General features: G+C 37.6%; 2 protein-coding genes across 2 annotated transcripts in view; one reads left to right on the plus strand and one right to left on the minus strand.

Moving 5' to 3' along the window:
- Positions 1-951, minus strand: part of AIDA (axin interactor, dorsalization associated) — a 39,874-nt gene extending 38,923 nt beyond the window's left edge. The window contains exon 1 of the mRNA XM_012459726.2: positions 668-951. Within this exon, the coding sequence (XP_012315149.1) occupies positions 668-777 (110 nt within the window). The 5' untranslated portion in view covers positions 778-951. The remainder of the gene's footprint in view (positions 1-667) is intronic.
- An 82-nt stretch (positions 952-1,033) lies between these two features.
- BROX (BRO1 domain and CAAX motif containing) lies at positions 1,034-23,854 on the plus strand. Its single transcript, XM_064383535.1, has 13 exons — positions 1,034-1,402; positions 4,325-4,441; positions 7,383-7,489; positions 7,714-7,810; positions 11,181-11,276; positions 12,925-12,997; positions 14,292-14,397; positions 15,683-15,772; positions 17,303-17,388; positions 18,192-18,273; positions 18,583-18,733; positions 20,186-20,345; positions 21,317-23,854. The coding sequence occupies exons 2-13, from the start codon at positions 4,341-4,343 to the stop codon at positions 21,401-21,403; spliced, it is 1,236 nt and encodes a 411-aa protein (XP_064239605.1). The 5' UTR covers positions 1,034-1,402; positions 4,325-4,340; the 3' UTR covers positions 21,404-23,854.
- The last annotated feature ends 1,628 nt before the right edge of the window (positions 23,855-25,482 follow it).

The following is a 25,482-nucleotide window of genomic DNA, read 5'->3' on the forward strand; positions in this document are numbered from 1 at the left end:
TCACAGCCTACCAAATAACAGTCCCAGAAATCGAAACAAAATCGAGGTGGAATTCTGAAAACACAGTTCACCCAGAAAGAGGGGTGGAGAAGGAGCGCGAGAGGAGACCCTTCTTTTGGCTGAAGAGGTATCCCTGGCCCTCGCTGCTTCCTGGGGGCCCACCTCCCCTCAATCGCAACCAGTTCCCTCCTCTCCCACACATGGAAGGAGGAAGGCACACACAGAGCAAGGCCACTCATCCTTGGAACGTGGGCGGAGAACACACAAGTATTCCTCGGAGAATTTCAAAGGGAAATCGAGGAAGGGCAACCTGGAAGAAGAGGAGGAAAGGAGGAAAGGAAACTGACTGCCGAGCTGGGGACGGTCGAAAGGAACTAAGTAGATAGCCAGCTAGGGCCGGCGCCCCAGTAAAGAAGGGCTACCTGTTGAATGGAACTGGCCCTGCGGAGGCGGAGGGGGAAGAGGGCGAGTCACCCCAGAGAGCGGAGCCGTTGTCCCCAGAACAGCCTCGCCGGAGCTGGTGGCGAGGGATCTCAGCCCCAGTGCCTGCGGGGCCCCACCCTGAGAAGCCTTGGCTGCAGACACAGTGATGAGAGACACCGACAGAAACAAGGGAGAGGCGCACGACTGGAGCAGGTCTGGCCCGCTCCCGCGGTTAGTCACTCACATCTGATACTCGTCTATCGCCTCCACCAGCTGGCCCCAAGAGTCGAAGTCGGCGCCTCTCCTAAAACTGGCGCCCCAGCGCTGCAGCAGACTCCGGGTCACCTCCGACATGGCCGGTCCCCACCCCGTCCCCTCCCGCCCCTACCCCAGCAAGGCCGGGTTCTAGGGCGCCATCCTCCCCGGGCCTGGCCCCGACATTAACAGGGCCAGGAGGAACCGCTACGGCCACCACCGCCACCCGCCTAGGAGCCGCCCAAGCCCATTTGCCGCCACAGCCAAACTTTGCGGCTCCAAAGCGACCGCCCCGCCGAGACCCCGCCCCCGAGGCCCCGCCCCGTGTTAGGTTGAGGCCGCCCCACTCAGCCGGTGGCCGCCATCGCTATTGCGGCATCCTTCCTCGGCTCCGGAGGCAGAGCCAAGTTTTCTCTTCCTGTGTGGGAAAAAGACCATAGCTGAAAAGGAAGGCGGAGGGAGGAGAGGTCAGAAAGGGCTGATGAACGGAGCGTTCTGAGGAGACTGCGACGCCGCGGCAGTCCCCGCCTCTGAGCTGAGCTCACTACCGCCTTGGTAGCTGTCATGGCCGCCGGGCCACGTGACTCCGGCTTGGCGCCGGCCTGGTTTCCCATCACTCTGGTTCTGTAGTCTCGGTTCTCCGACTCCGTCCTTTCCTCGCTTGTGGACTCCGATATTGCCTTTCTTCCTTAGAAGAACTGCTGTACCGACTCTGAGAAATTTGGTAAGTATGTCAGAGGATGGGTGTTTCCCAGTAATACCCCCCGGGGTTTCCCCGGAGTCCCAAGCAATAGGATCACCCCCTTTTACGTTAGTTTCCATAGACCCCTGGACAGTCGACCAAAAGTCTCCTCCTAGTGCCTTGAAACAAACGACAGAAAGGAAACTATATTGGGCCCCACAAATGAGTGGCATTAACAGCTAGCCCGCCGAGCCCTCTTGCCCCGCATCTCCATTGGTCATGGGAGAGCTTATAATGTAAGCTAAACGGGTTCATTCGGCAGTCGTCTGCCCACCTCTCCCGGGTTGACAGTACCGGCTTTCCACCAAAATGCCTGTTTAGAAAGGGGCACTCAAGTGTTGGCGCTTGCGCACAGTCGCCGCCGCCGCCTAGAAAGGGACAGGGCACGGGAGGAAGAGGCTGGGTGGTAAACAGGAAGTGGGTCCTCAGAGCTCGGGGGCGGCGCTCAGGTAGGTTCCTCCGGGGACTCGGGGCCTCCGGAGTGGGGGCACCTTGTCAGAAACTGGAGTCCTTTTGTGGAAGTGTGTTAGCTAACAGCTTCGATCCGAATGATGTATTGGTGGCTCTAAAGGCACCCTTGTCCCTGTGGGTGGGTGTGTCGTTTTTCTGTCCCACCCCCGCAAACTGAAGAGCACCGAGTCGCAGGAGGGGAGATTGGGCAGGGGCAGAAACTTCCCTGAAGTAAAGACATGGAAAACTTAAGACATTTTCATCCAGGAAGTGGGAAGGCGGTTTAAAAGATATATTTCTGTAGAAGATTTGCTTTCGCAGCATCTAGTGTTCAGTGTGACATTAACGCTAAGATTTTATTTATAGGCACATAGATGTTGTATTAGCTTATCGAGATTTATGTGGAAGATATGTAGATGATATTTTCTGAAAGAACTCGTTAAATGTTTTGAGTCCTAAATAAACCTGCTCAGTTTTTCGTTGCACTCTGTATTCATTAAATGTGGTGCTCCTCAAAACCGGTTTTGTCATGAATAAATAAATTGCATAAAGGAAGTACTTAATGTAGGAACTTCATGTACTGCACAGCCCACATTATTTTTTAATAATAGAAAAAGTCGATTGTCCGGCTTGTACAGTGCCTTCAAATTAAGTAAACCTTACCAGAATTTCTTCTCTGGTTACTTCCTGGAATCTAATTGCCATGTTTAAGTCTTCGCCTTGGCTTTCTCCATATTATTTGCTGCACTACCTACCCAAGGACATTTAGTCAAGACATATACTGCTTTTTTTTTTTAAACGTAGAAGGCGTCTAACTTTTTTTTTTTTAGTTGACATCTCACTTAGGTAGTTTTTCAAGTTTTTTTTTTTTTTTCCTTTTTTGAGACAGGATCTTACCCTGTTGCCCAGACTAGAGTGCCGTGGGGAGATCAGGGCTCACTGTAGCCTCTATCTCCCGGGCTCAAGGGAGCCTTCCCCTTCAACCTCCCCAGTAGCTGGAACCACAGGCATGGCTACCATACCCGGCTAATTTTTGTGGAGACGAAGTCTTACCATGTTGCCCAGGCTGGTCTCAAACTTCTAAGCTCAAGCGATCCAACCACCTCGGCCTTCCAAAGTGCTGAGATTACAGGCGTGAGCTACCGCGCCTGGCCCAGTGTTTTCATTTTTATAATAGAATGTATTTGTCAAGTATTATATTACATTTTTATTTTAAGAATATTCTTTAGCTATTTTTTGGAAAGTACGTTTTATTATAGAACACATGCTATAACCAGTCCACTGTTGTCAGCAATATTTTAGAAATACAGCAATTCACTTAAAACTTAGTACACACTTTGGGAGGCCGAGGCGGGTGGATCACGAGGTCAAGAGATCGAGACCATCCTGGTCAACATGGTGAAACCCCGTCTCTACTAATACAAAAAATTAGCTGGGCACGGTGGCGCGTGCCTGTAATCCCAGCTACTCAGGAGGCTGAGGCAGGAGAATTGCCTGAACCCAGGAGGCGGAGGTTGCGGTGAGCCGAGATCGCGCCATTGCACTCCAGCCTGGGTATCAAGAGCGAAACTCCGCCTCAAAAAAAAAAAAAAAAAAAAAAAAAAAACTTAGTACAAGTAGCCTTAGCAGTATAGTCAGGGTTACCATTTGAACTCCTTTTGGAAATTACATTCATCTGGTCCTGTGCCCTTTTACTTGCAGTTGTCCAACCAAAACCTAGTACTTTGCGATTCAAAAGTGTAGTCTGGGGACCAGCATCATCTGCATCTCAGGTCCTATCCCAGTCTATTGAATTAGAGCCTGCATTTGACAAAACCACCCACCCCCAGACGATTTTTATGTGTATTAGAGTTTAAACATTACTACTCCTAAATAGATGTGTTAAGATTGAAGTCATTGTGGGCAGATTTTCAAATACTGTTCTCCTTTTTTTAATAGGCCTGATCTGAACATAGACCGCCATAAATAGACAGTTAAACCAAGATTGAGGCCGGGCATGGTGGTTCATGCCTGTAATCCCAGCACTTCGGAGTCCCTGGCAGGTGGATCACTTGAGGTCAAGAGTTTGAGACCAGCCTGGCCAGCATGGTGAAACCCCATATCTACTAAAAATAAAAAGATTGGCCAGGCATGGTGGCACATGCCTGTAGTCCACTACTTAGAAGGCTGAGGCAGGAGAATTGCTTGAACCCGGGAGGTGGAGGTTGCAGTGAGCTGAGATCAAGCCACTGCACTCCAGCCTGGGCGACAGAGGGTGATTCTATCTCAAAAAAAAAAAACAAGATTGATTGTGACAATGAAGCATTTTATTTGCATATTGCATATATACTTTATGCATGATAGTTATATATAAAATGTGCATGTACTGTAAACTTTTAGAAATAACTTTATACTATCTACCTTGTTTATTAAATATTTTTAATTTTTGTACATTTTTTACTTTTTTGTCTATAGAAAACATCTGGAGAAAATGACCCATTGGTTTCATAGGAACCCATTAAAAGCCACAGCTCCTGTGTCTTTTAATTACTATGGTGTAGTCACTGGCCCTTCTGCTTCAAAAATATGCAAGTAAGTTCATTGATTGAACCACTCTTAGATGCAAGGTACTTTTTTTGGTTCCATGGTCAATACAGAAATATGTAACACACTGTTTCTAACTTTAAGTTCTTTATACATTTATAAATGACATGTGAAGAGTTAAATCAGATTATTTAAACTTTGTGAAGTCTTCTAGGCTTGAATCCTTAATTTTAGATCAGTAAATGAGTCCCAGAGAGGCCAAAGCAATCAGAGTAAAACAGTTAATCTATGTATTACAACAGTACAAGAGACTCCACAAAGTAGTATATGGGCATTTTTATTTTTTTTGAGATGGAGATTTACTCTTGTCACTCAGGCTGGAGTGCAATGGCTCCATCTCGGCTCAATGCAACCTTTGCCTCCCGGGTTCAAGCGATTCTCCTGCCTCAGCCTCCCAAAGTGCTGGGATTACAGGCATGAGCCACTACACCCAGCTGTATAGGGACATTTTAAATTGGCCACATAGTTAACTTGTGGAGTTCAGAGCAGGGAGAGAGATCCCTATGACCTGAAATGACCTTTAGAGTATTCATATAGGAATAGGCCTTGAATGAATTGTATAGCTTAGACTAGGGATTGGCAAACTGTGTCCTATGGATTTGGGCCACTGCTTGTTTTTATAAATAAAGTTTTTTTGGAACACAGCCAGCCCCACATTTATTGACATATTGTCTATGCCTTCCTCTGGCTGCTTTCCTCTACAACAGCAGAATTAAATAGTCTCAATGGATACCTCATTACCAGAAAAGCCTGAAATGTTTACTATTTGGTGCTTTCCAAGAAAATATTTGGATATTCTTGATTTAGATTGTCAGAGGGGAAGGGAGAAGGTCATTTCTGTCAGGAAAACCTTTGTGCTAGTGATAGTAAGTAGAGCAATTTGGCTGAAACAAAAGAGATAAATGCAAAAGATGTTTTGAAGGAGGAGTCAATGGACCTGACTGACTAATTTGCCTTGGGAGGTTGAAAAGGATTCAGTCTATGTGAGATACAGAACCTAGATGATTAAGACATTGGTGGTACTGATAAAGAAAAATCTGAAGAGTTGCTGCTTTTATGGGAAGAAGTGATTAGAACAAAAGATAGGATAATTGGCTTATTAATCTAAACCGATGGTCAGCAAACTTTTTTTTAAGCTACATCATATTGATTTTAGGCTTTGTGGGCCACATAGGTCACTATTGCATATTCTTTGCTCATTTTTATAACCCTTTAAAAATGTGAAAACCATTCTTAGTTTGAGGGCTGAACAAAAAATAAGCAGTGGGGTATACAAAAAACAGTTACGGTTTGTAGTTTGGCAACCCTTGATCTAGACTCCTGGAGGCTAGTCCCAGCTTAGCTGTTTTATCTGTACCATTGGGCAAGTCCCTTAACTTCTTTGGGCCTAATTTCTAATCTATAAAATGAACAGCCTAAATTAAATATATCTGCGGTACATTTTTCTCAAATCTGTAAGATGAATATAACTTTATATAAGCTGAGCTGTAGGTGATGATCAAGCATCTGTATGGAAATAGCTAGCAGATTATTTGAGTATATGGAAATAGCTAGCAGAATAGGCTTTAAGGATTCAAATTTCTTTCTAGTTTAGAAGTTGAATCACATATTTCCAGCTTCTAGATAAATACCTCAAACAATGATTAATTCTTAAGATAGCCAGTCACATTTTTAGTCAGCTATTTGTAATTGGTGATACATGCATACTTTCTTGGAATATGCCTCCTTAGAGTTAGTACCAATGAGTAAGTACTACATCTAGACTATTTAGGACTTAGTCTGTGCACTCTTCTAAACATCACTGCTACATTATAGTCCAAATCTTAAAATTGAAAACTTTGTATTCTTCCACTCAGCAAGTAATTTGAATATGTGCTTGATTCTAGGCACCTACCAAATTCTGGATATATAGCCTCTACTCTCTTGGTACTTAACATTTAAATTTAGTCTTTCTTTAATGGTTTACACATTTCAAGGGTCTTTGGTCATATCCATGTAATATAATTTCGGAAGCCTTACTAAGCTAATTGCCTTCTGGATTAGATTTGGAACTGGAACAAAACCAAGGGAAAGCTAATGATGGAGATCTAGGAATGGATATAGTTGAAGCTATACTAATAGATGAAATCTCAAAAGAGAGAGAACCAGAAAGCTAAAGACTGAACATTTCTAGAGTTGGGGATGAAAAAGAGACACAGAAAAATATATGAAAAGAACTTTAGAGATAAGGGAAGCACGTAGACAATTTAGTATTATTGGAATCAAAGGAGAAAATAATTTCAAGAAGGAAAAGGTGGATCTACAACATTTATTGCTGTAGAGAAGTAGAGGAGAATGTAGATTAGGGAGCAGTTTTAAAACAACTAACGGCCACATGTTTTACATATTCTTGATGTATGTATTATAGAATGCAGTTTCATTTTTAACATATTTTTATGCAGTATATTTTCACATTTTTGTGTTTTACGTCAGATTTAGAAATTTTAAGGTGATATTAAAATGATACACAGATGTGTTAAATTTTCATTTTTCAAGAAACTTATTGTGAACTGCTTAGTTTTTTACTCATTCTTAATTCTTTTCCTGCGTCTTAAATGCATGCATTTGTTTGATTGTTTTTTAATTAAAACTTGCTGTATATTTTAACTATGTAATTGTATTTGTTATTTGCCCCTTTAATTGGTCTGAGTTTATTTTAGTACAACTTTTAAAGCAGTTGTTATTAGAAATTTTATCTCTAGATTTAGTCCTAATTAAATTCATTTCTGTGTGTTTGGTAATCCTTTAGATGAGGTAGGGGTGTGGGGGGGTGTGTGTGTGTGCGCGCGCGCGCGTGTTTTAAAGCTTTTACGTTGAAACCTGGAAGCCACTTTTATGTAGATTGATTGCAATACAGCTAACTTTACTGTCTTTTTCTATCTCTTGTAAGTGACTTGAGATCATCCAGGGTACGACTCCTTGAACTGTTCACTGATTTGAGCTGTAATCCAGAAATGATGAAGAATGCAGCAGATTCATATTTTTCACTTTTACAAGGTTAGTTATTTATATGAACTTGAGGTTTTTTTAACAAAAAGGTCTAGAAGTTTACATTTAATTCTTTGACTTTTCAGATTTTATTAGTTTACTCTTCCAGACTGTATTCTTTGGAAAAGGGCAAGAAGTTTTATTCAGACACCTGGAAAAGTAATCTGAAAAATTTTCCAAACAGAACACTCAATATTTCTTCTAAAACTTAAATATCTTGTATTTTTCTATAGGTTTTATAAATTCTTTGGATGAATCTACCCAAGAAAGCAAGTTACGATATATTCAAAATTTCAAGTGGACTGATACCTTACAAGGACAGGTTCCAAGGTAAGCAACACTAAGGTAGTACTAAATTGGAGCCAGTTTTCGTAACTGTTTAGCCAGTGGTTAACTCATAGCCTCTGTGTTTGAAGAAGAAAACTACAGGTCTGCTCAGCATTTTCTCTACCAGGGAATTAATTAAAAGCATTTGACCTCAATCCTAGTACATAGTAAATAATCATGTAATTTGTTTCTCCCAACCAAATCTATTTTCGAGGTAATCAATACAAATGTTAACTACAGTTGAACAGCCTTGACCTTTACTAACACGCAAAGGATGGTTTGAGGATTAAGAACCCAAACTGACATTCCACATGTGCCTACATTGAAGCTGAGCAGAATTTAAGTTTTTCCCTTACTTGTCTTTTGCTGATGGATACTTCATGTCTTCCATAAGTCTTTCTCTGTCTCCTTCTTTCTCTCCAATTTCATACTCTTGATTCATAGTATATGTTTTCTTCATGTCTCTTCCCTCTTTCTACTCTTTTTAAAAACTTCCCTTCAGAGCTTTTCTTATCACTTACTTGAAACTATTTATAATAAATCTAATTATAGCAGGAAACAGATCATAATGGTGCTGATTTTTTACTTACCTACTGTTTTTCAACACCATTTTGTTGTTTAAATGTCCATATATTTTAATCTCAATTTGCTTTAGAATTACTATTTTATGAAAACAGAAAGGAAGGAGTGGAGGTTGCTGAAAGACCAGAGCAGGCTGTACATTATAGTAGAAAGAGTATGGACATTGGGTTTGTAGATATTTAGATGCAGTTTCAGGTTTTCTACTGCATGAAGATTGCTTCTTCAACTGTATGTTGGGGCTATAGATAAAGTACTCTGTGAGAAGCAAAACAAGAAAATTTTTGTTAAGTGACTGATAACAACTCTAGGCTTGTAAGATATTCATTAAATGTTCATTTCCTTCTTTCTTTACTTGAGAGTTGGGTGGGAAGTAGGTACTAGGGATTTTTTTCCAAATTTTAATATTCTGGGATACTCAGATTTTCTAAGACCTTGTTTTCTATTTTTTAATGTGACCCATTTGTTTTTAATCCAAAATTAATGATTTTTTTTAATTAAAAAGACTTTTTTAAAGAATCAAACCTCTGTCATTATTTTGACAGATTCTATAATGTGTGTGTTACATAAATTGAGCACTTTTCCCACCGTGCCACATTTTGATTCTGTGTAATAGTGAGCTAAGGCCGGGTGTGGTGGCTCACACTTGTAATCCCAGCACTTTAGGATGCCAAGGCAGGCGGATCACGTGAGTTCAGGAGTTTGAGACCAGCCTGGCCAACGTGGTAAAACCCCATCTCTACTGAAAAATACAAAAATTAGCCATGCTTGGTGGAGAGTGCCTGTAATCCTAGCTACTTGGGAGGCTGACAGGAGAATCACTTGAACCTGGGAAGCCAAGGTTGCAGTGAGCTGAGATTGCACCATTACACTCCAGCCTGGGTGACACAGCAAGAATCTATCTAAAAAAAACCAAAAACAAAAACAAAAAACAAAGAAAAAAAATAGTGAGCTACTATTTAACATTTTTTCAGCAATTTTATGAGATAGTGAAGAATTATGTGGTGAAGCCCTTAAGTCATACAAAATATTCAGCACAAATGAGACTTCTACGTTACTTTATTCTTGATTGTTACTTAGTCAGTAGAAATAGTGTGAGTATATCTATTCTGAAAAATATTTTTTCCATTATAGATACTATGACTACTACTTATATGTGGTGTCATAGAAATGGAGTGTTTGGAAACAAGGGATATTGACATAAATGAAGGATTATAAAGGAAAAGAGTATTCATGAGACTTCACATAAATTAGCCAATCTGTCCTATTATTTAAAGGTAAAGTTATAAATTAGACATGTTCACTAGATCTCCAGATGTAATTCATTTGATAGCTTCAGTGCAGGAAAGAATAAGCTATTAAACTATGTATCAAATTTTTTTCAGGAGGATAAAACTATTTTGAGAAGTTTGTTCATGACTCATTTTTTGATATTATGATTATACTAAACAAGACAGTTTAGAAATTACTTTTTAATTACTACATATTTTATAATACTTTTTTTTTTTTTTCATTTAAAAAGTTACCATACCTCCATTTCTCTTAAGACATGGGCAACATCCAACTAAACAATTATTTTGTAGTAAGTATATTTAGTAGCATATCCACCTTTTTGTGAAATACTGATTGGTTTGGCAATTCAAAATCTTTTCGTTTGTACAGGTTTTCTACAAATGTACATTACATGGGCATTTGTTCCTTTTCCAGGTGTCAGAATTTAAAAAAAAAAAAATTTTTTTTGAGACATTCTCACTCTCACCCAAGCTGGAGTGCAGTGGTGTGATCATGGCTCATTGCAACTGCCACCTCCTGGGATCAACAAGTAACTAAAAAATACAAAGTAGAGTGATAATTCTTGTTTCTTCTCTTTGGGTAGCTTTTCTGTATCTTAGTATTACATGTGTAGAATAAGAACATTCTGCTTTCTTCATTAGTTTGGATAAATGAGATCATGTATAAAACATTTTCAGATTCTTTTAAGAACGATGGTGAATATACATTGGTATGAATATCTTATTTGCCTGATATGCTTTTGCCATCTTTATTTCATACTTAGAATCTGAAGGAAACAAGGTGTAAAATATACTTGTTCAGGACATTTTTCTGGAATACTGATTGGCTAGGCATTCAAAATTTTGTACAGTTTGTCTTCAGCTCGCTTTTTGCCCTTCTTTTCCTTGATTTCTTTTTTATATACCATCTGCTCCAGTCAAGCTCATTGGGTCACTTCTATCAGAAAATTTTTTATACTCTTCTTATGCTTGGATAGCATTGTTTCCTCACCTAGGATGTCCTTTTGCTTCCCTTGTAGTCATCTCTCCAGAGACAGTTCAAATGTTTATGTACCGTTAAACCTTCTTAATTATTCTAGCCTGAAACAGTCTCTCCTCTGAATTTCGTTTTTCTAAAATGTTGTATAAGAGCCACACCTTTGAGAATCTACTGAGTACTTCTTAAAAATATAGATTCTAAGCCCCATTCCAGGCTTTCTGACTCTGGGATTAAGGCCCAGAAATCTGTATTTTAAAAGCTACTCTATGTACAGTAAACTTTGGGAACTCCTATTCCCATGCTTATTATGAAGTACATAGTAACTTCTGGACCATTATACTTAGCCATTTGTAGTTAAATACCTGTATGTCTTATCTCTCCATCTATATTAAACACAACCATTTTCCTCATACATACCAGTTAGCATTTACGTCTTTGTAATTTTGAATTGGATGTCCAATAGGCTTTATGCTGTGATGTCTCGATAATTGACAGGACTTAATGATCATGTTTATAATTCCAGTGCCCAGCAGGATGCTGTTTTTGAATTAATTTCCATGGGATTTAATGTAGCTTTATGGTATACCAAATATGCTTCAAGACTGGCTGGAAAAGAAAAGTAAGTTAAAAGGAGAAGATTATGTGCATCTGCATTATTTTTCAAGTATATAGAGCTTCATTATTTTAAAAATATGTTGTAAAAAGTACCACTTTGGACAAGTGAAGGATTACCTTATAATGTTAGTATTTTGAGTATCAGAATTATGGCACTTATTGTTAAAAGGTAAAAGAAATTTTAACAGTCTTGTCATGTGGAAGGTCTTGCTAAGTAAGACCCCAAATTGAAAAACCATAATGTAAAAGCATGGGTATTAACTACATAAAAGGATCATAAACAGAGTTAAAAAACAAATGGCAATATTGGTCAAAAACATTGCAATTTATTTGATAAATTGTTTGCCTTTGTAACATATACTCTTATAAATCAGGAGAGAAAACACTATCAAATCAACTGAAAAGTGAAGGACATAAACAGGCAATTCACAGAAGACAAATACAGAAGGCTTATATTATGTGAAAAGATGTTTTGAAGAATTAAAGAACTTTCCCTAGTGTGCTCATTCTTTTTTCTCTTTCATCCTTTGGCTTACCTTAAAGGTAATACAAAGGCAATACAATTTTTTAATAGCTATAGTAGATACAGCAATAGGAACCTGTCAAATTATGGTTCATCCATATATGGGAATAATATGTAATTTGAAAATGAGGTCAAATTGTATGTGCTGATGTAAAATTACCTCTAAAGTAAATTAGGTGATTAAAAAAAGAGCAGAGTAATGATAATAGCTACCATTGTGTATCTGTGTGTTTCTTAAGCATGTGTATGCCTTAAGTGTGTAATATTTTGTCTTGTCTTACATGCACAAATGTCTGTAAGGAAAAATAAGAAGGCTTTGTCCGGATTTTGTTTTGTTTTGTGTTTTTTGTAGAGGCAAGGTCTCACTATGTCTCCAAGGCTGGTCTCGAACTCCTGGCCTCAGGTGATTCTCCTGCCTTGGCTTTCCAAAGTACTGGGATTACAAGCATGATCCACCATGCCTGGCTGCAGATTTTACCCCCAGTCAGGGTCTCTCTTTTTTCATTTGTAGTATCTTTTGGAGACGTATCTTTATGATTTTGCCATCTTAATGTTATCTTTATGTCATATACTTGTTTTCAAGACCTTTTTATGGAATACTCATTGGCTTGGCATTCAAAATAGTTTGTATAAGTTTTCTGCAAATGTACGGTTCATGTGCATTTGTTCCTTTTCTAGGTGTCAAAATTAAATTTTTTTCTTTTTTGAGATTCTCACTCTGTCACCCAGGCTGGAGTGCACTGGTGTGATCATAGCTCATTGAAACTGCTGCCTCCCAAGTTTAAGTGATTCTCGTGCCTCAGCCTCCTGAGTAGATGGGATTACAGGTGCCTACCACCATGCCCAGCTAATTTTGGTATTTTTAGTAGAGACAGGGTTTTGCTATATTGGCCAGGCTTATCTCGAACTTCTGGCCTCGAGCCATCTGCCCACCTTGGCCTCCCAAAGTCCTAGGATTGCAGGCATGAGCCACTGTGCCCGGCCTCAAAATCAGATTTTTTTTAAAGGAAGAAAACTAGCCGTGAGAAACATAAATGACTACTTTGGATGTATAATAATGTATTGGTTGTTGTGTTTTAATACTGGAAATGGAATTCATCCTCCAACTAATGTAACCCCTATCTTTAAGTATAACAGAAGATGAAGCAAAAGAAGTTCATCGAAGCCTAAAGATTGCAGCTGGGATTTTTAAACATTTAAAGGTAAAACAGGCAAAAAAACATTATTTGTTCTTAATGCTTTAATTCTTGAATAATTTTTCTTTTGGGGGCATATGGAGGAAGAATTGTTTCATTATATTAAAAAAGTTAATATGTGTTCTGTCTTCCTTGTGTTACGTATGTTATTGATGAGTGCAGCCAGTTACTAAATATTAAATGTCTCCATTTTTGTTTTAAAAACCAGTGACTTTTACAATTAGAAAAATTAAGCTGTAGTGCTCTGCTTATTTTTCTGTCTTTGAAAAGATAGGAGAAAAGAAAGCAGAAGCATTGATGGTTCTTACCTACTTCTCTACAGAAGTTACCAGAAGCAGTTCTGATTCTGCAAAACTGAACTTCTAATTGTAGTCTCTGTATCTCACTGAAAACATTAGAGGGACAATGAGTGCACTCTAATTGTTTTAAATTGCCTGGAGATGTGATGGGAATTAGGAGAAAGAATATTACGTCTTTTAAACAATTTCCCCCACTTCATTCTAATTAAATCACTTTATTGATGGCCTCTTAGAGGCCAGTGTTGAGTTTTTTCATGTTACAGTAAGATGCTTTTATAGTAATTAAAAAGCTGTGATCCTGAATTAGGTGTAGAATTATAGTGGGTTTTTTTCCCTTTATATCTTTTTTTTTTTTTTTTTTTGAGATGGAGTCTCACACTGTTTCCTGGGCTGGAGTACAGTGGTGCCATCTTGGCTCACTGCAGCCTCCGCCTCCCGGTTTCAAGTGATTCTCCTGCCTCAGCTTCCCAAGTAGCTGGGATTACGGGCGCCTGCCACCACGCCCAGCTAATTTTTTGTATTTTTAGTAGAGACGGGGTTTCACCATGTTGGCCAGGCTGGTCTTGAGCTCCTGACCTTGTGATTTGCCCTCCTCAGCCTCCCAAAGTGCTGGGATTACAGGCATGAGCCATTGCGTCTGCCTTCTTTATATCTTTAATTATTAATGTGAATGAACAATTCAGGCTATCCTGCAAAAAGAATTTTGGTTACTATTTCAGTTGACATTTTTCAAAATGATAGTGTGACTTGCATATCTCAGCAATCTATCATGACTTAAATTTTGTTCTTGAATTTCTTGTTCTTACAAAAGCTGAGTTTTAGTATAAAGGAACTTTTATTCTTTATAAGCTTACCATTGTTAGTTTTTATAGTTTTTGTTTGTACCCTAAATTTCTGCTAAGTCTCCAAATTGAATGTCTCATAACTTCTATTTTCTTCATCTCTAACAACTGGATTATAATAAAATTTGGCTGCTTTTTGTCTTTTGTCGTTGTTCTCAGGAAAGTCATATCCCAAAACTCATTACACCTGCAGAAAAAGGAAGCGATTTAGAGTCACGACTCATAGAAGCATATGTTATTCAATGTCAGGCTGAAGCTCAAGAAGGTATCCTAAATATTGTAAGATTGTTTTAAATGAAAGTCTATGTTGGCATTTAATTCCTCTTTAAAAATCATAGGTTGGGCACTATGGCTCACACATGTAGTCCCAGCACTTTGAGAGGCCAAGGTGGGCAGATGACTAAAGGCCAGGGGTTCAAGACCAGCCTGGGCAAGGTGGCAAACCTCATCTCTACAGAAAATTCAAAAATTAGCCGGGCATGGTGGCACATGCCTGTAGTCCCAGCTTCTCACGAGGCTGAGGTGGGAGTGATGGCTTGAACCTGGGAGGTCAAAGCTGCAAGACCACACCACTGCACTTCACCCTGGGCAATAGTGTGAGACCGTGTCTCAAAATAATTAATTAATCAATCAATTTAAATAAAAATCAGAATTATCCGGAATCAGGTTTTTAGATTTTGAGAAATTTTAGAATGAGGAATAAGTTTACCATTAGCATTTGCATTCATTCTTAGTTAGCAGGAAAAGGTCTTATAGTTTAATGGCTCTTTTTAAGAGGATTTTGATTTCACATCATTTCTGACAGTACAACATTAATTCTTTAATTCATCTTTCTCTAGTGTGCTCATTCTTTTTTCTCTTTTATCCTTTGGCTTACCTAAAGTCTTCACCTTTCAATGGCAAGTAATAATGTTACCAACGTGAAACAATACAGAAACTTTGTAGGCTTTCGTTTTTCTTTATTTCAAACTCTAGTGTTCCTCTGAAAACGGCTGGGATGGTGGCTCATGCCTGTAATCTCAAATCTCAGCACTTTGGGAGGCCGAGGCAGGAGAATTGCTTGAGCCCAGGAGTTTGAGACCAGTCTGGTTAGTATAGCAAGACCTCCATCTCTACAAAAAATTATTTAAAAAATTAGCCAGGTGTCATGGCATGCACCTGTAGTCCCAGTCACTCAGGAAATGGAGGCAGAAGGATCACTTCAGCCCGGGAGTTTGAGGCTTCAGTAAGCCATGATCACGCCACTGCACTCCAACCTGGGTGACAGCAAGACCCTGTCTCAAAAGAAAAAAAAGAATTTCCTGTTACATCATGCTGTTTTGTAATAGTGATTCACTGATGATTTATTTAAAGAAGTGGTGTCAGAACCAACAGGCTCAGTGTTTTCTGTTTGTTAATGTTTGCATTTTCTATAACTGCATGTTAAAACATTTAAGAAACTGTATTAAAATCCCAGAGAGATTGTCAGACTGTCTTTTGCTATTATAATTGAATTGAGGATGAATGGAGTGAATTTAATTATAGATTCTCTTTATTATGTTTGGTTACAGTAACAATTGCTCGAGCAATTGAACTAAAACATGCTCCTGGACTAATTGCTGCGCTGGCATATGAAACAGCCAATTTCTATCAAAAAGCTGGTAAGCTGCTAATTCTGTTGTTACATTTTTAGTCTTCAGATTTTCAGATTTATTTGATCTTTAATTAATGGGGACGAAACAAAAGATTTCTCAGATTCTATCATTATTTGCCAAACTGGAGTAATATATATTATTTACCGAATTTAAAATAGAACTGTTCATATTTAATATGCTGCATAACTTCTAATGGAAGAGAAAACCAGTGATGTCTAATAAAATTATACAGTGTTTGGCTTAAAATTTTCTTTTGGTCTTTATAACAACCTTATAGTTACTCTTCTTATTTAGACAAAAATCTGAAATCCAGAGAGTTAACATGACTAACCCATAATGTAACTGCTAGAAAGTGGGAGATTGGGACTAGAACATACTACTGTGATAAACCTGTTAACTCTTCATTCACTTATTTAGGAAATACGCAAATTTTTTTTTTTTTTTATGGGATGGTTACTATTTTTGTTGCAAAGGAGAGGCAAGTAGAAAGGATTTGCAGTTTAGGGAAGGAGACAAACATGTAACCCCATTATTATATCCTGAAGTAAGATATCACAGCAGTGAATTGGAAATCTTAGCAAGCTGGGTGTCCTAGAAAAGGACTCTAGAAGAAGATGCTTTAGTCTTACTGTGAAGTATAAATAAAAGTCTTATGTTCCCTAGGAAGCTTTCGAGTTGGGTGTAGAATTCTTTAGTAAGTACAAAGATAAGAAATAACTTAGTGCATTCTGGAAACTTCAGACAGTTGCTCTTACCTGAAACACAGGATGAGTAGCAGGAGAAAAGGCTGATAAAGTATGCATGCTTGGAATCAAACATTGGTTTGTAAGCCTTTGACCTTTCATTCTGTAGATATTTGGGACCTGTTAAAAGATTAGAAGGCTGACTTGATAGGATTTGAATTTAAGACAGGTCCCTATAGTTGCAGTATTAGAGATGGGCTTGCTACATAAAGGAGTAATAGGCTAGCTAACTTAACTTGGCATTTAAGAAATTCTTATAGTTTATGAAGGAAATGATGAAAGCTTTGACAAATACAGCAAAGTAGCAAATAGAGAGGAAAAAATAGATTTGAGAGATGTTTGATAGAGGATATGGAGAGGAGAGGTAAAAAGGAGAGATGTTTGGTAGAAGGATATGGAGAGGAGAGGAGAGTATTCTATTTCTGACTTGAGTGACTAAACCACTGTTTGCTTTGCTATATTATATGTTTTTAAAATTAGATAATATAGCAGTATAAACAGTATTCACTTTGAAGTTCTTGGTCACAATCTATTTTTACCATTATCTTTAACTTAAAGTTGTATTAACCATCAAATCAAAGAGCTGCCATAGTATTTAACCAGTCTTGTGTAACTTAAAGTATAGATTTGGGAAAATCACTTCAAGTAATGGTGTTTTTTAAAAAAAAGTTAATTTCTTGAGTCTTAGACTCAAATGACATTCTTTCTGCTTTTAGCATCACAACACGTGAACTAAAAGTCTTCTAGTGAATCAGGGTGAAATTATATTTTGCTTTTTAAAATGTAACTTTAGATCATACTTTATCCAGTTTGGAGCCTGCATATTCTGCTAAATGGCGAAAATATCTTCACTTGAAGATGTGTTTCTACACAGCTTATGTAAGTATTCATAATGCTAAAAAACAATGTAAATGATTGTCTGTCCAGCCCTTGGAGTGCCAGGTCTCTCATCTCACCAGAGTCTTCATTAGCATTTTACAAATAATGGACAGCTAACTCTCAGTAAATGTTTACTGAGAGTCAGTGCAACCATTGTGGACTAAAGTGGGTGGAAAGAGATGATGTAGCATTGTAGAAGTGGTTTATAGCAATAGAATTATTGTTTGATTCAAAACCCACTTTTAGCATGCTTAATGAGATTCTTTAAATTGTTTCATCCTGTGCATTGAGAAACATATTTATTAATTCTAATATTAAGGCATACCACACAGTATATCACCTAGCTTGGTGAAGAATCATCAATGAACATCATTTTGGAAGTTAAGTATCAGTCTATTATACCTACCAAACTTAATTGTTTTATTAATTAGAATATCATATGAGAGATCATCAAAAACCTTTTTCAGGTCTAAGTAGATATATTTCTTATATCTCCTCTTCCTCTGCATTAGCACAATGATTTCCTCCTTTATCTACTATTTCCTAAATTTTAAATACAGATTTCAGCAAATGAGTTTTGCTCAGTATATGGTTAGAAGGCTATTTTGGCTCAAGACCTGATATATTTCCATTTTTTCTATGAACAAAGGTTGGGGAAGAGCTTAATCAAGTAAAGAAATGTAAGGGATTGCATTGATACTTCATTGTATAAAGTTATTAATTTATCTGATCAACACAAGAACAATAATAGGGGAAAGCATCTTGAAGGGAAAGAATGAATAAAAATGTGTTTATTTCATCAGGCTTACTGTTATCATGGTCAGACTTTATTGGCTAGTGATAAATGCGGTGAAGCAATCAGGTCTCTTCAAGAAGCAGAAAAATGTAAGTATTCCTGCCAAAATACTAACTCTCTTTTAAAAAACAAATGACTTTATCATAAAAGGGAATATGTGCTTAAAGAGATTTTGGCTGTGTTTATGAAAGGGAAATGGGAATGGATGAGAAAAGAAAAAAATGTTTCAAAAACCTAGAACCTGTAGAAAATACTCACCTTCTACTTACAGAATTATTATTGGTATTGCTATTATATTAAGAGCAGTAAATGTCTTACTACCTCCAACTTAAAGCCTTGTAGGTATAAATAGGCAGTGTTAATTATAATCAAAGACTTTATATGTCTTTCACATGTAGTATATGCAAAGGCAGAAGCACTGTGTAAAGAATATGGAGAAACCAAAGGACCTGGACCAACAGTCAAACCTTCAGGACATCTGTTCTTTAGGAAGCTTGGAAACCTTGTGAAGAACACCCTAGAAAAATGTCAGAGAGAAAATGGATTTATGTGAGTACAGCTTAATATTATTTTAGTAATAATATTATATTGATTTATAATTATATTAAAATACTAACATTTTAGTAATATCATTTCTGTTAGTCTCTAGTCTCAAAAGTTTTATGTTAAATAGCACTTATGGGCTAGGTGTGGTGGCTCACAACTGTAATCCCAGCACTCTGGGAGGCCAAGGCAGGCGAGTCCCTTGAGCCCAGGAGTTTGAGACCAGCCTGGGCAACATGGCAAAACCTGTCTATACAAAAAATACAAAGAAATTAGCTGGCCGTGGCACACGCCTGTAGTCCAAGCTACTCAGAAGGGTGAGGTGGGAGAATCATTTGAGCCTGGGATGTCAAGGCTGCAGTGAGCCGTGACTGAGCCACTGCACTCCACCCTGGGCAAGAATGAGACACTGTCTCAAATATATATAGTATTTACATTTCACATTAGTTTTCTCTTTACATTAGTGATAAAGTTCAATTGTGTAGGGCCTTTTATTCTACTTCGGATGATAATATATAAAAGCAGACTTTAAAATTAAAACATTAGTTATTTATTTATTTTTTTTTTTGAGACGGAGTTTCGCTCATTACCCAGGCTGGAGTGCAATGGCGCGATCTCGGCTCACTGCAACCTCTGCCTCCGGGGTTCAGGCAATTCTCCTGCCTCAGCCTCCTGAGTAGCTGGGATTACAGGCACGTGCCACCTTGTCCAGCTAATTTTTTGTATTAATAGAGACGGGGTTTCACCATGTTGACCAGGATGGTCTCGATCTCTTGAACTTGTGATCCACCCGCCTCGGCCTCCCAAAGTGCTGGGATTACAGGCTTGAGCCACTGCGCCCGGCCAAAACATTAGTTATTAATGTAGAGTTCATTTCATTAGGACACTCACATAGTGTCCTGATTTTCTCTTAACTATCCCTGCCATTGTTTCTCCATGTTTTAATGTATCTTCTCAGCCTCCTTTGCATATTTATCTCACTCTGGTTTCAGCTCTCAGTTTTTCTTGTTTTGTTTTTCAAGAGGTTTTCCATTATTAAATCAGTGTTTTTCAAACTGTAGATTACTATCTGTGAAGGTGGATAGACTCAATCTTATTCCTGCTTTTATCTTCTTACATTCTCCCCTTTGTATTCTTCATCTATACATACTGAGCTTTTCAATTCCTTAAACATGCCTAGTTCACCTTTAATCATTTCCTTTGGAAAGAGTCACTGAACTTAATTCTGGGTTAATTCGCCTTGTCTGCATTCTTATAGCACTCTACATCCATGATAGCTCTAATACATTGCATTGTAATTGACAAAGTTTCTTGATTTTGTCACTTACTTATCTATATGAGGCAGAAAAACCTCTTATTCATGATTAAAATGTCATTGTCCCAAACAGGACCTCCAACATAGTAGGCTCTCAAATAATGAACAAATGAATGAATTGCTATTTAAATTACTTTTTGCAGTTACTTTCAAAAAATTCCAACAGAAGCCCCACAGCTGGAACTCAAAGCAAATTATGGTCTCGTAGAGCCTGTACCTTTCGAATTTCCTCCTACAAGTGCTCAGTGGACACCAGAAACATTGGCTGCATTTGATCTCACCAAAAGACCCAAGGATGACAGTGTATGAGATTGGTTTTTGTTTTGCTTTGTTTTTTGCTTTCATTACCAAAAGTTTAAAAGAAAATTCAGAGTTAGCATTTTGATATTTTTCTTTATTTAAATAGATAGATATCTTTGTCTAAATGCTAAGTTAGATAGTTATAGTGCTTAGTATAATCTGTGGTAGAACACTCTCAGAGATAAGACCTCTAGGCCTTATGTCTTCTGAATAATGACATTCTTTTCAACACATTATCTTGCCTCTTTACAACTTGTCAGTGCCGCCTTTAAAAGAGTGTGGGAGAAAAGATCATCCATGTTTATATTGCTATAGCAATACTCTATTTTTGTTTTAGCAAATTGCAGAGCGTTTGAGGATTTGGCCTAATTACAGTATTCTATGAATCCAGGGATAAAATAAGAATACTTTTATTTATTGCTATCTAAGTACATCTTGGTGTTCTAAATCAAATGATAAATTAAGTGGAAATTTTGAGGTCTAACTACCAAAAGACTAGGGATCTGTGACGGATGAATGAATATTATTTTATAGCCGTTGCTCCTTCCTTGAAATTGGGTTTTGTTTATATAATTTCCTTCCCATATTAAAATTTGTTCCTTAAAATAACTGTCTTTATATTCTGATCAACTATGAAATAATGCCCTAAGAGATAGCCTATTACTGTCATAAGTCATGTCTAATCTTTAGGGTTCTACATGTATAGATAGATCACTTAGAAAAGAATATGCAGTAGGAGTACCATTAGCTTGATTTTTGCCTATCAAACTAGGTTTTGATCTTTACTGAAATGTTGCTTTCCGATTATATCTTAAAATGAATTGGTCTGTAGTTTCTGGAATAACTTTGTCAGTATCTGTGTCATATAATTTAATATAGCATCTTTTAAAAGTCTGAAGTGGAAAAGATTTAGTGTTTGTTTTCTCAATCTTCATTTATATACTTAAACTGTGTTTTCTTTTTTTTCTCCCTAGACTAAACCCAAACCAGAAGAAGAAGTGAAACCCGTGAAAGAACCAGATATCAAACCTCAAAAGGACACTGGGTGCTACATCTCCTAAAATACAATTTGCACTTAGAATTTCTCTAGCCGTAGATAAGATAAACCACAGAATTGCAGCTCTTATTTCTCAAAATGATTTCTCTGAAGCTTGTAGAATAACTATTGCATTCAGAGGGTATCTGCCTTCATCTTACTTGTTCTTGATTTTTAATACAGGAGGTGTTTCTTGCTTTGTTTTCAGATTCTCCTTTTTAATCAGGACATTTGGAAGATTTTATTGTGCCTCTAAAGGGTATATTTGGGGGTTGCGTCTTTTTGTTAAACTCTGGATAGTAATAAGTTTCAGGTCAATATAAGCCCAAATTATGGTTTCAGGTATGTTTTTTCTTTTTTCTTTTCTTTCCTTTTTTTTTTGTTTTTTTTGAGACAGAGTCTCCCTCTGTTGCCTAGGCTGGAGTACAGTGGCATGATCTTGGCTCACTGCAACTTCCACCTCCTGGATTCAAGTGATTCTCCTGCCTCAGCCTCCTGAGTAGCTGGGATTACAGATACACGCCACCATGCCCAGCTAATTTTTGTATTTTTAGTAGAGACGGGTTTCACCATGTTGGCCAGGCTGGTCTTAAAGATTTGGCCTAATTTCAGTATTCTGACCTCAGCTGATCCACCCGCTTTCGAAAGTGCTGGGATTACAGGTGTGAGCCACCGCCCCAGCCTCAGGTATGTTTTTCTGTTTACACACAAAAAATTTATTTTCCTTCCTCTTGCTTGATATCAGAAGAATGACAGGAATCAGTTTTTAACAGAGATAGTTTTTCCACTTTTCCATTGTGTTAATCAGAGCACAGACTTGTGTTCTCAGTCATTTATCTTTTCTTGTGGGTGGAAAAATTGTCACTTACAGTTGAACATCAGAAAACCATCATACCAAGTCCTTTACATATATTAGTATCAATAATTTACTCAAAAATCAGTGTTTATAGGTATGTTGGGACTTTTAAGAACTTATCCCTATTCCAGTAGCCCTGTGCTTCATTCAGTGTCAGTAACCCTGCACTGATTTTTACAAATATCTTTTCTAGTGGGTTTTTTACTTAGAGGACAGAACTTTGTAATAGCTCTTAATGTTTATATATAAGAGAAGACAGAATGGAAAATGTTTTTTGAAGTCAAATATTGCATGATGTAAAGAAAATAAAATGAGATAGGTTGTCCTGAATTACACTGGTAACTCTCTACTTCTTTATTAAAGAAGTTATAGTAAAATGCCTTGGTTACCTGATTTCAGTGTACATTTGTTTTTATGTGGTTTTCTGATTATGTTCTGTCAGAATTATATTTCTTTAGGCCAAAGGCCATAACAAAAACATAGAGAACAGATCTAGATACAATATGATCTGAAAAATAGATTGTAAACAGTTGAAACAATTAGTTTAGTGTGTATGCAAATTTGGGAAATAGTGGATGCATAATACTTAAACAGAAGTCATACATCTGTAGGCTTAACTTTTGATTATTCTCTTGGGGCATTAGATAATTTTTCTATTATAAGTGACAGATTGATTCACTTAATATAAATAATATAAGTAGCATACACTAAAAGCTTACTGTGTGCCAGATACTGTGCTGGACACTTACGTAGATAAGCCATTGAATCCACAGCAGCCCTGTGAGAAATAAGTAAAATCTGCATTAAGTGTTGAAATAGGAATATACATTTCGTTATGAAAAATGAGTAGATTATGCCTATCTGAATCAATATTGCATTCAAATAAGTGATTACTTAAGTCATATATCATAGTTTACATTCCTTAAAAAAAAGGTAGATAAATTCAATGAGGTTTTTTCTTAACATATGAAATACTAAATACTGCTTGCAGTATAATATTAATATTTGAAACTGCAGTTTCCGGAATAAGTGGAGTAATAACTAAACAGACATTTAATTTTGTTTTAATATCTATGGAAAAAATACTTTGTTAAATCTCACTGCATTTTCTGTTGTCTTTTTTACAGAATCACTTGTCTGTTTGTTGTGTGCCACTTACTGACAAAACATTAAACAGTACTTGATGCCAGCTCTTTACTCTCTGGCTTGTGGGACCTACTTCTCTTAGATACTTGTGCTTCTTAATCTACTTACTAAATTTTCACATTGACATTTTTGGGGATGATACTATCATATATGAAATGGAAAATGTAGTATGTTCAGTGCTTCTGTAAAATGAAGCAGTACTGGTATTACTTTAAATCAGTAGGCATCTTTGACATGAGCAGATAAATATTTTGTTGACTAAAGTATCCCGTTATATATAATGTTTTTTGAAATGTTGTTGGAAATTATCAAATGAATAGAAATTACATGAAGGTTATAGAGAGATGTAACTATTTGTGTTTACTATTACATGCATTTCATACTGGGCAATGACAACTAACATGTTACTTCTACTCAAAGTGTATAATGGGTTATCTATTTATGAAAATAAAAGTAATTTTACTTACAATTTCATTGAGATCTCTTTTTTGATAAATATTTTTGTACTTACTAAGCCAGTAACAGTTAAGACAGTGCAAAATCATTCTTCATGGTAATGTTTTAAAATGACAGATAACCAGGCATGGTGGCTCATGCCTATAATCCCAGCACTTCAGGAGGCTGAGGTGGGAGGATTGCTAGAGCCCTAGAGTTGAAACTAGCCTAGAAAACATGGGGAAACCCTGTGTGTGCAAAAATTAAAAAATTAGGTGGGTGTGGTAGCATGTGCGGTGAACCACAATCATGCCACTGCACTTTAGCCTGGGCGACAGAATGAGGCACTGTCACAAAAAAAAATAAGATGACAGATACATTTGCATCAATTATTTTATGCTTCATGGACTCATTAAATCTTCAGTGCCCCTTGACTTGTTCAGTGTCTACTTATGTTTATTAGTACCTATCACTTCTTAATCTCAAAGGATTTTGATTGGCCTGTTTATGTCTCGTGCTTAGTAATACCCAACATGATGCAGTACTTGTACTATGGTATGCTAAGCTAGAGACTTATTATCGCTGTACAATAATCTGTAGAAAACTATACCTTACAAACTTGAGGTGACACTTTTAATGTTGTATAAATGCATGCAGAAATCAAACCATATTCAGAATTCTTTTAGAATTAGAGTAATCATGCTTTAGAAAATACTGCATTTTTCTGTGTAAAATAAACTTGGAATGTCACTTTGGGTTACCATAACTTTGTATCTAAAGATTTTTTTTGTTTGACATTTGAACAATTTGCTTAAAGTTTAAATTTTTATTTAAGAATGTTTTAGTAATAAAGGGATCAAAATAGTTAATCTGGAAGAGAAGTTGACAAATTATAAAACAGAAAACTATATTTGATTGTGCTTACCCAAAAAGCCAGAGCTCTCACTTCAGCATTTAATGTATCTAATGCCTATGATTTGCTTGAAGTCAGTAGAAGCTTATACAGTCACTCAGAAAATGTCAAACTTGAATTTGCTTCTCTAATGCAGAGCTTCTCAAGTAGTTTGTCTCAAGCTATTGATTGAAGCCATCTGGGTGGCTAGCTGGGCAGGACTTAAGGTGGCTGGAGCTCCCAGGCTGGTCACCTCCAGAATTCCAAACAAAAAATTTTCTCTGTCATCTTCCATGATGTAAAAAAGGTTGGGAAACACCAACAGGCATGGACAGACATGCAGGCAGTTGGGTGCATGTATATGGTTTAATACTGCAAATAAAGGTAGTGCAGTCCTGCCAGGTGATGATGCTCTTTAATTCTCAAGGAGCAGCAATTTGTTATTTCACATTTTTCCTCGCTCTTCCCTTCTCTTCTGACACACACGGCAGGTCACTGATTGGAGCAGGCCAGTTCCCTCAGGTGAAGGGGCCTAGAGAAATGTCAGTGAATACCATGCTATGAAGCTCTGCCTCTGAGGTGCACAGTGGGGCCTTGGGTCTCTCTGCTCTCACCAGGGGTTTGACCTTTCACCCTCCTCAGGAAGAAGGAAAGGTGGAAGCTGGAAGGGGAACCAGCAGCTCCGGGCAAGCAACGCTAATTAGCTCCTGTGTAATGACCCAACATCAGTTCTTAGCTGAATTTTAACATAGTCCATTTGAAAACATTTCTAGAT

Source organism: Aotus nancymaae, unplaced genomic scaffold, assembly GCF_030222135.1.
Source record: "Aotus nancymaae isolate 86718 unplaced genomic scaffold, 86718_ANA_hifiasm-v0.15.2.pri h1tg000032l_0, whole genome shotgun sequence".
Lineage (NCBI taxonomy): Eukaryota > Metazoa > Chordata > Mammalia > Primates > Aotidae > Aotus > Aotus nancymaae.

Bases quoted from the DNA above. Each gene is read 5' to 3' on its own strand.
- BROX (XM_064383535.1), top strand. From the start codon at position 4,341: ATGACCCATTGGTTTCATAGGAACCCATTAAAAGCCACAGCTCCTGTG. The intron at 4,442-7,382 runs GTAAGTTCATTG...ATCTCTTGTAAG, and splicing joins TCTGCTTCAAAAATATGCAA to TGACTTGAGATCATCCAGGG. The intron at 17,389-18,191 runs GTAAGTATTCAT...TTATTTCATCAG, and splicing joins TGTGTTTCTACACAGCTTAT to GCTTACTGTTATCATGGTCA.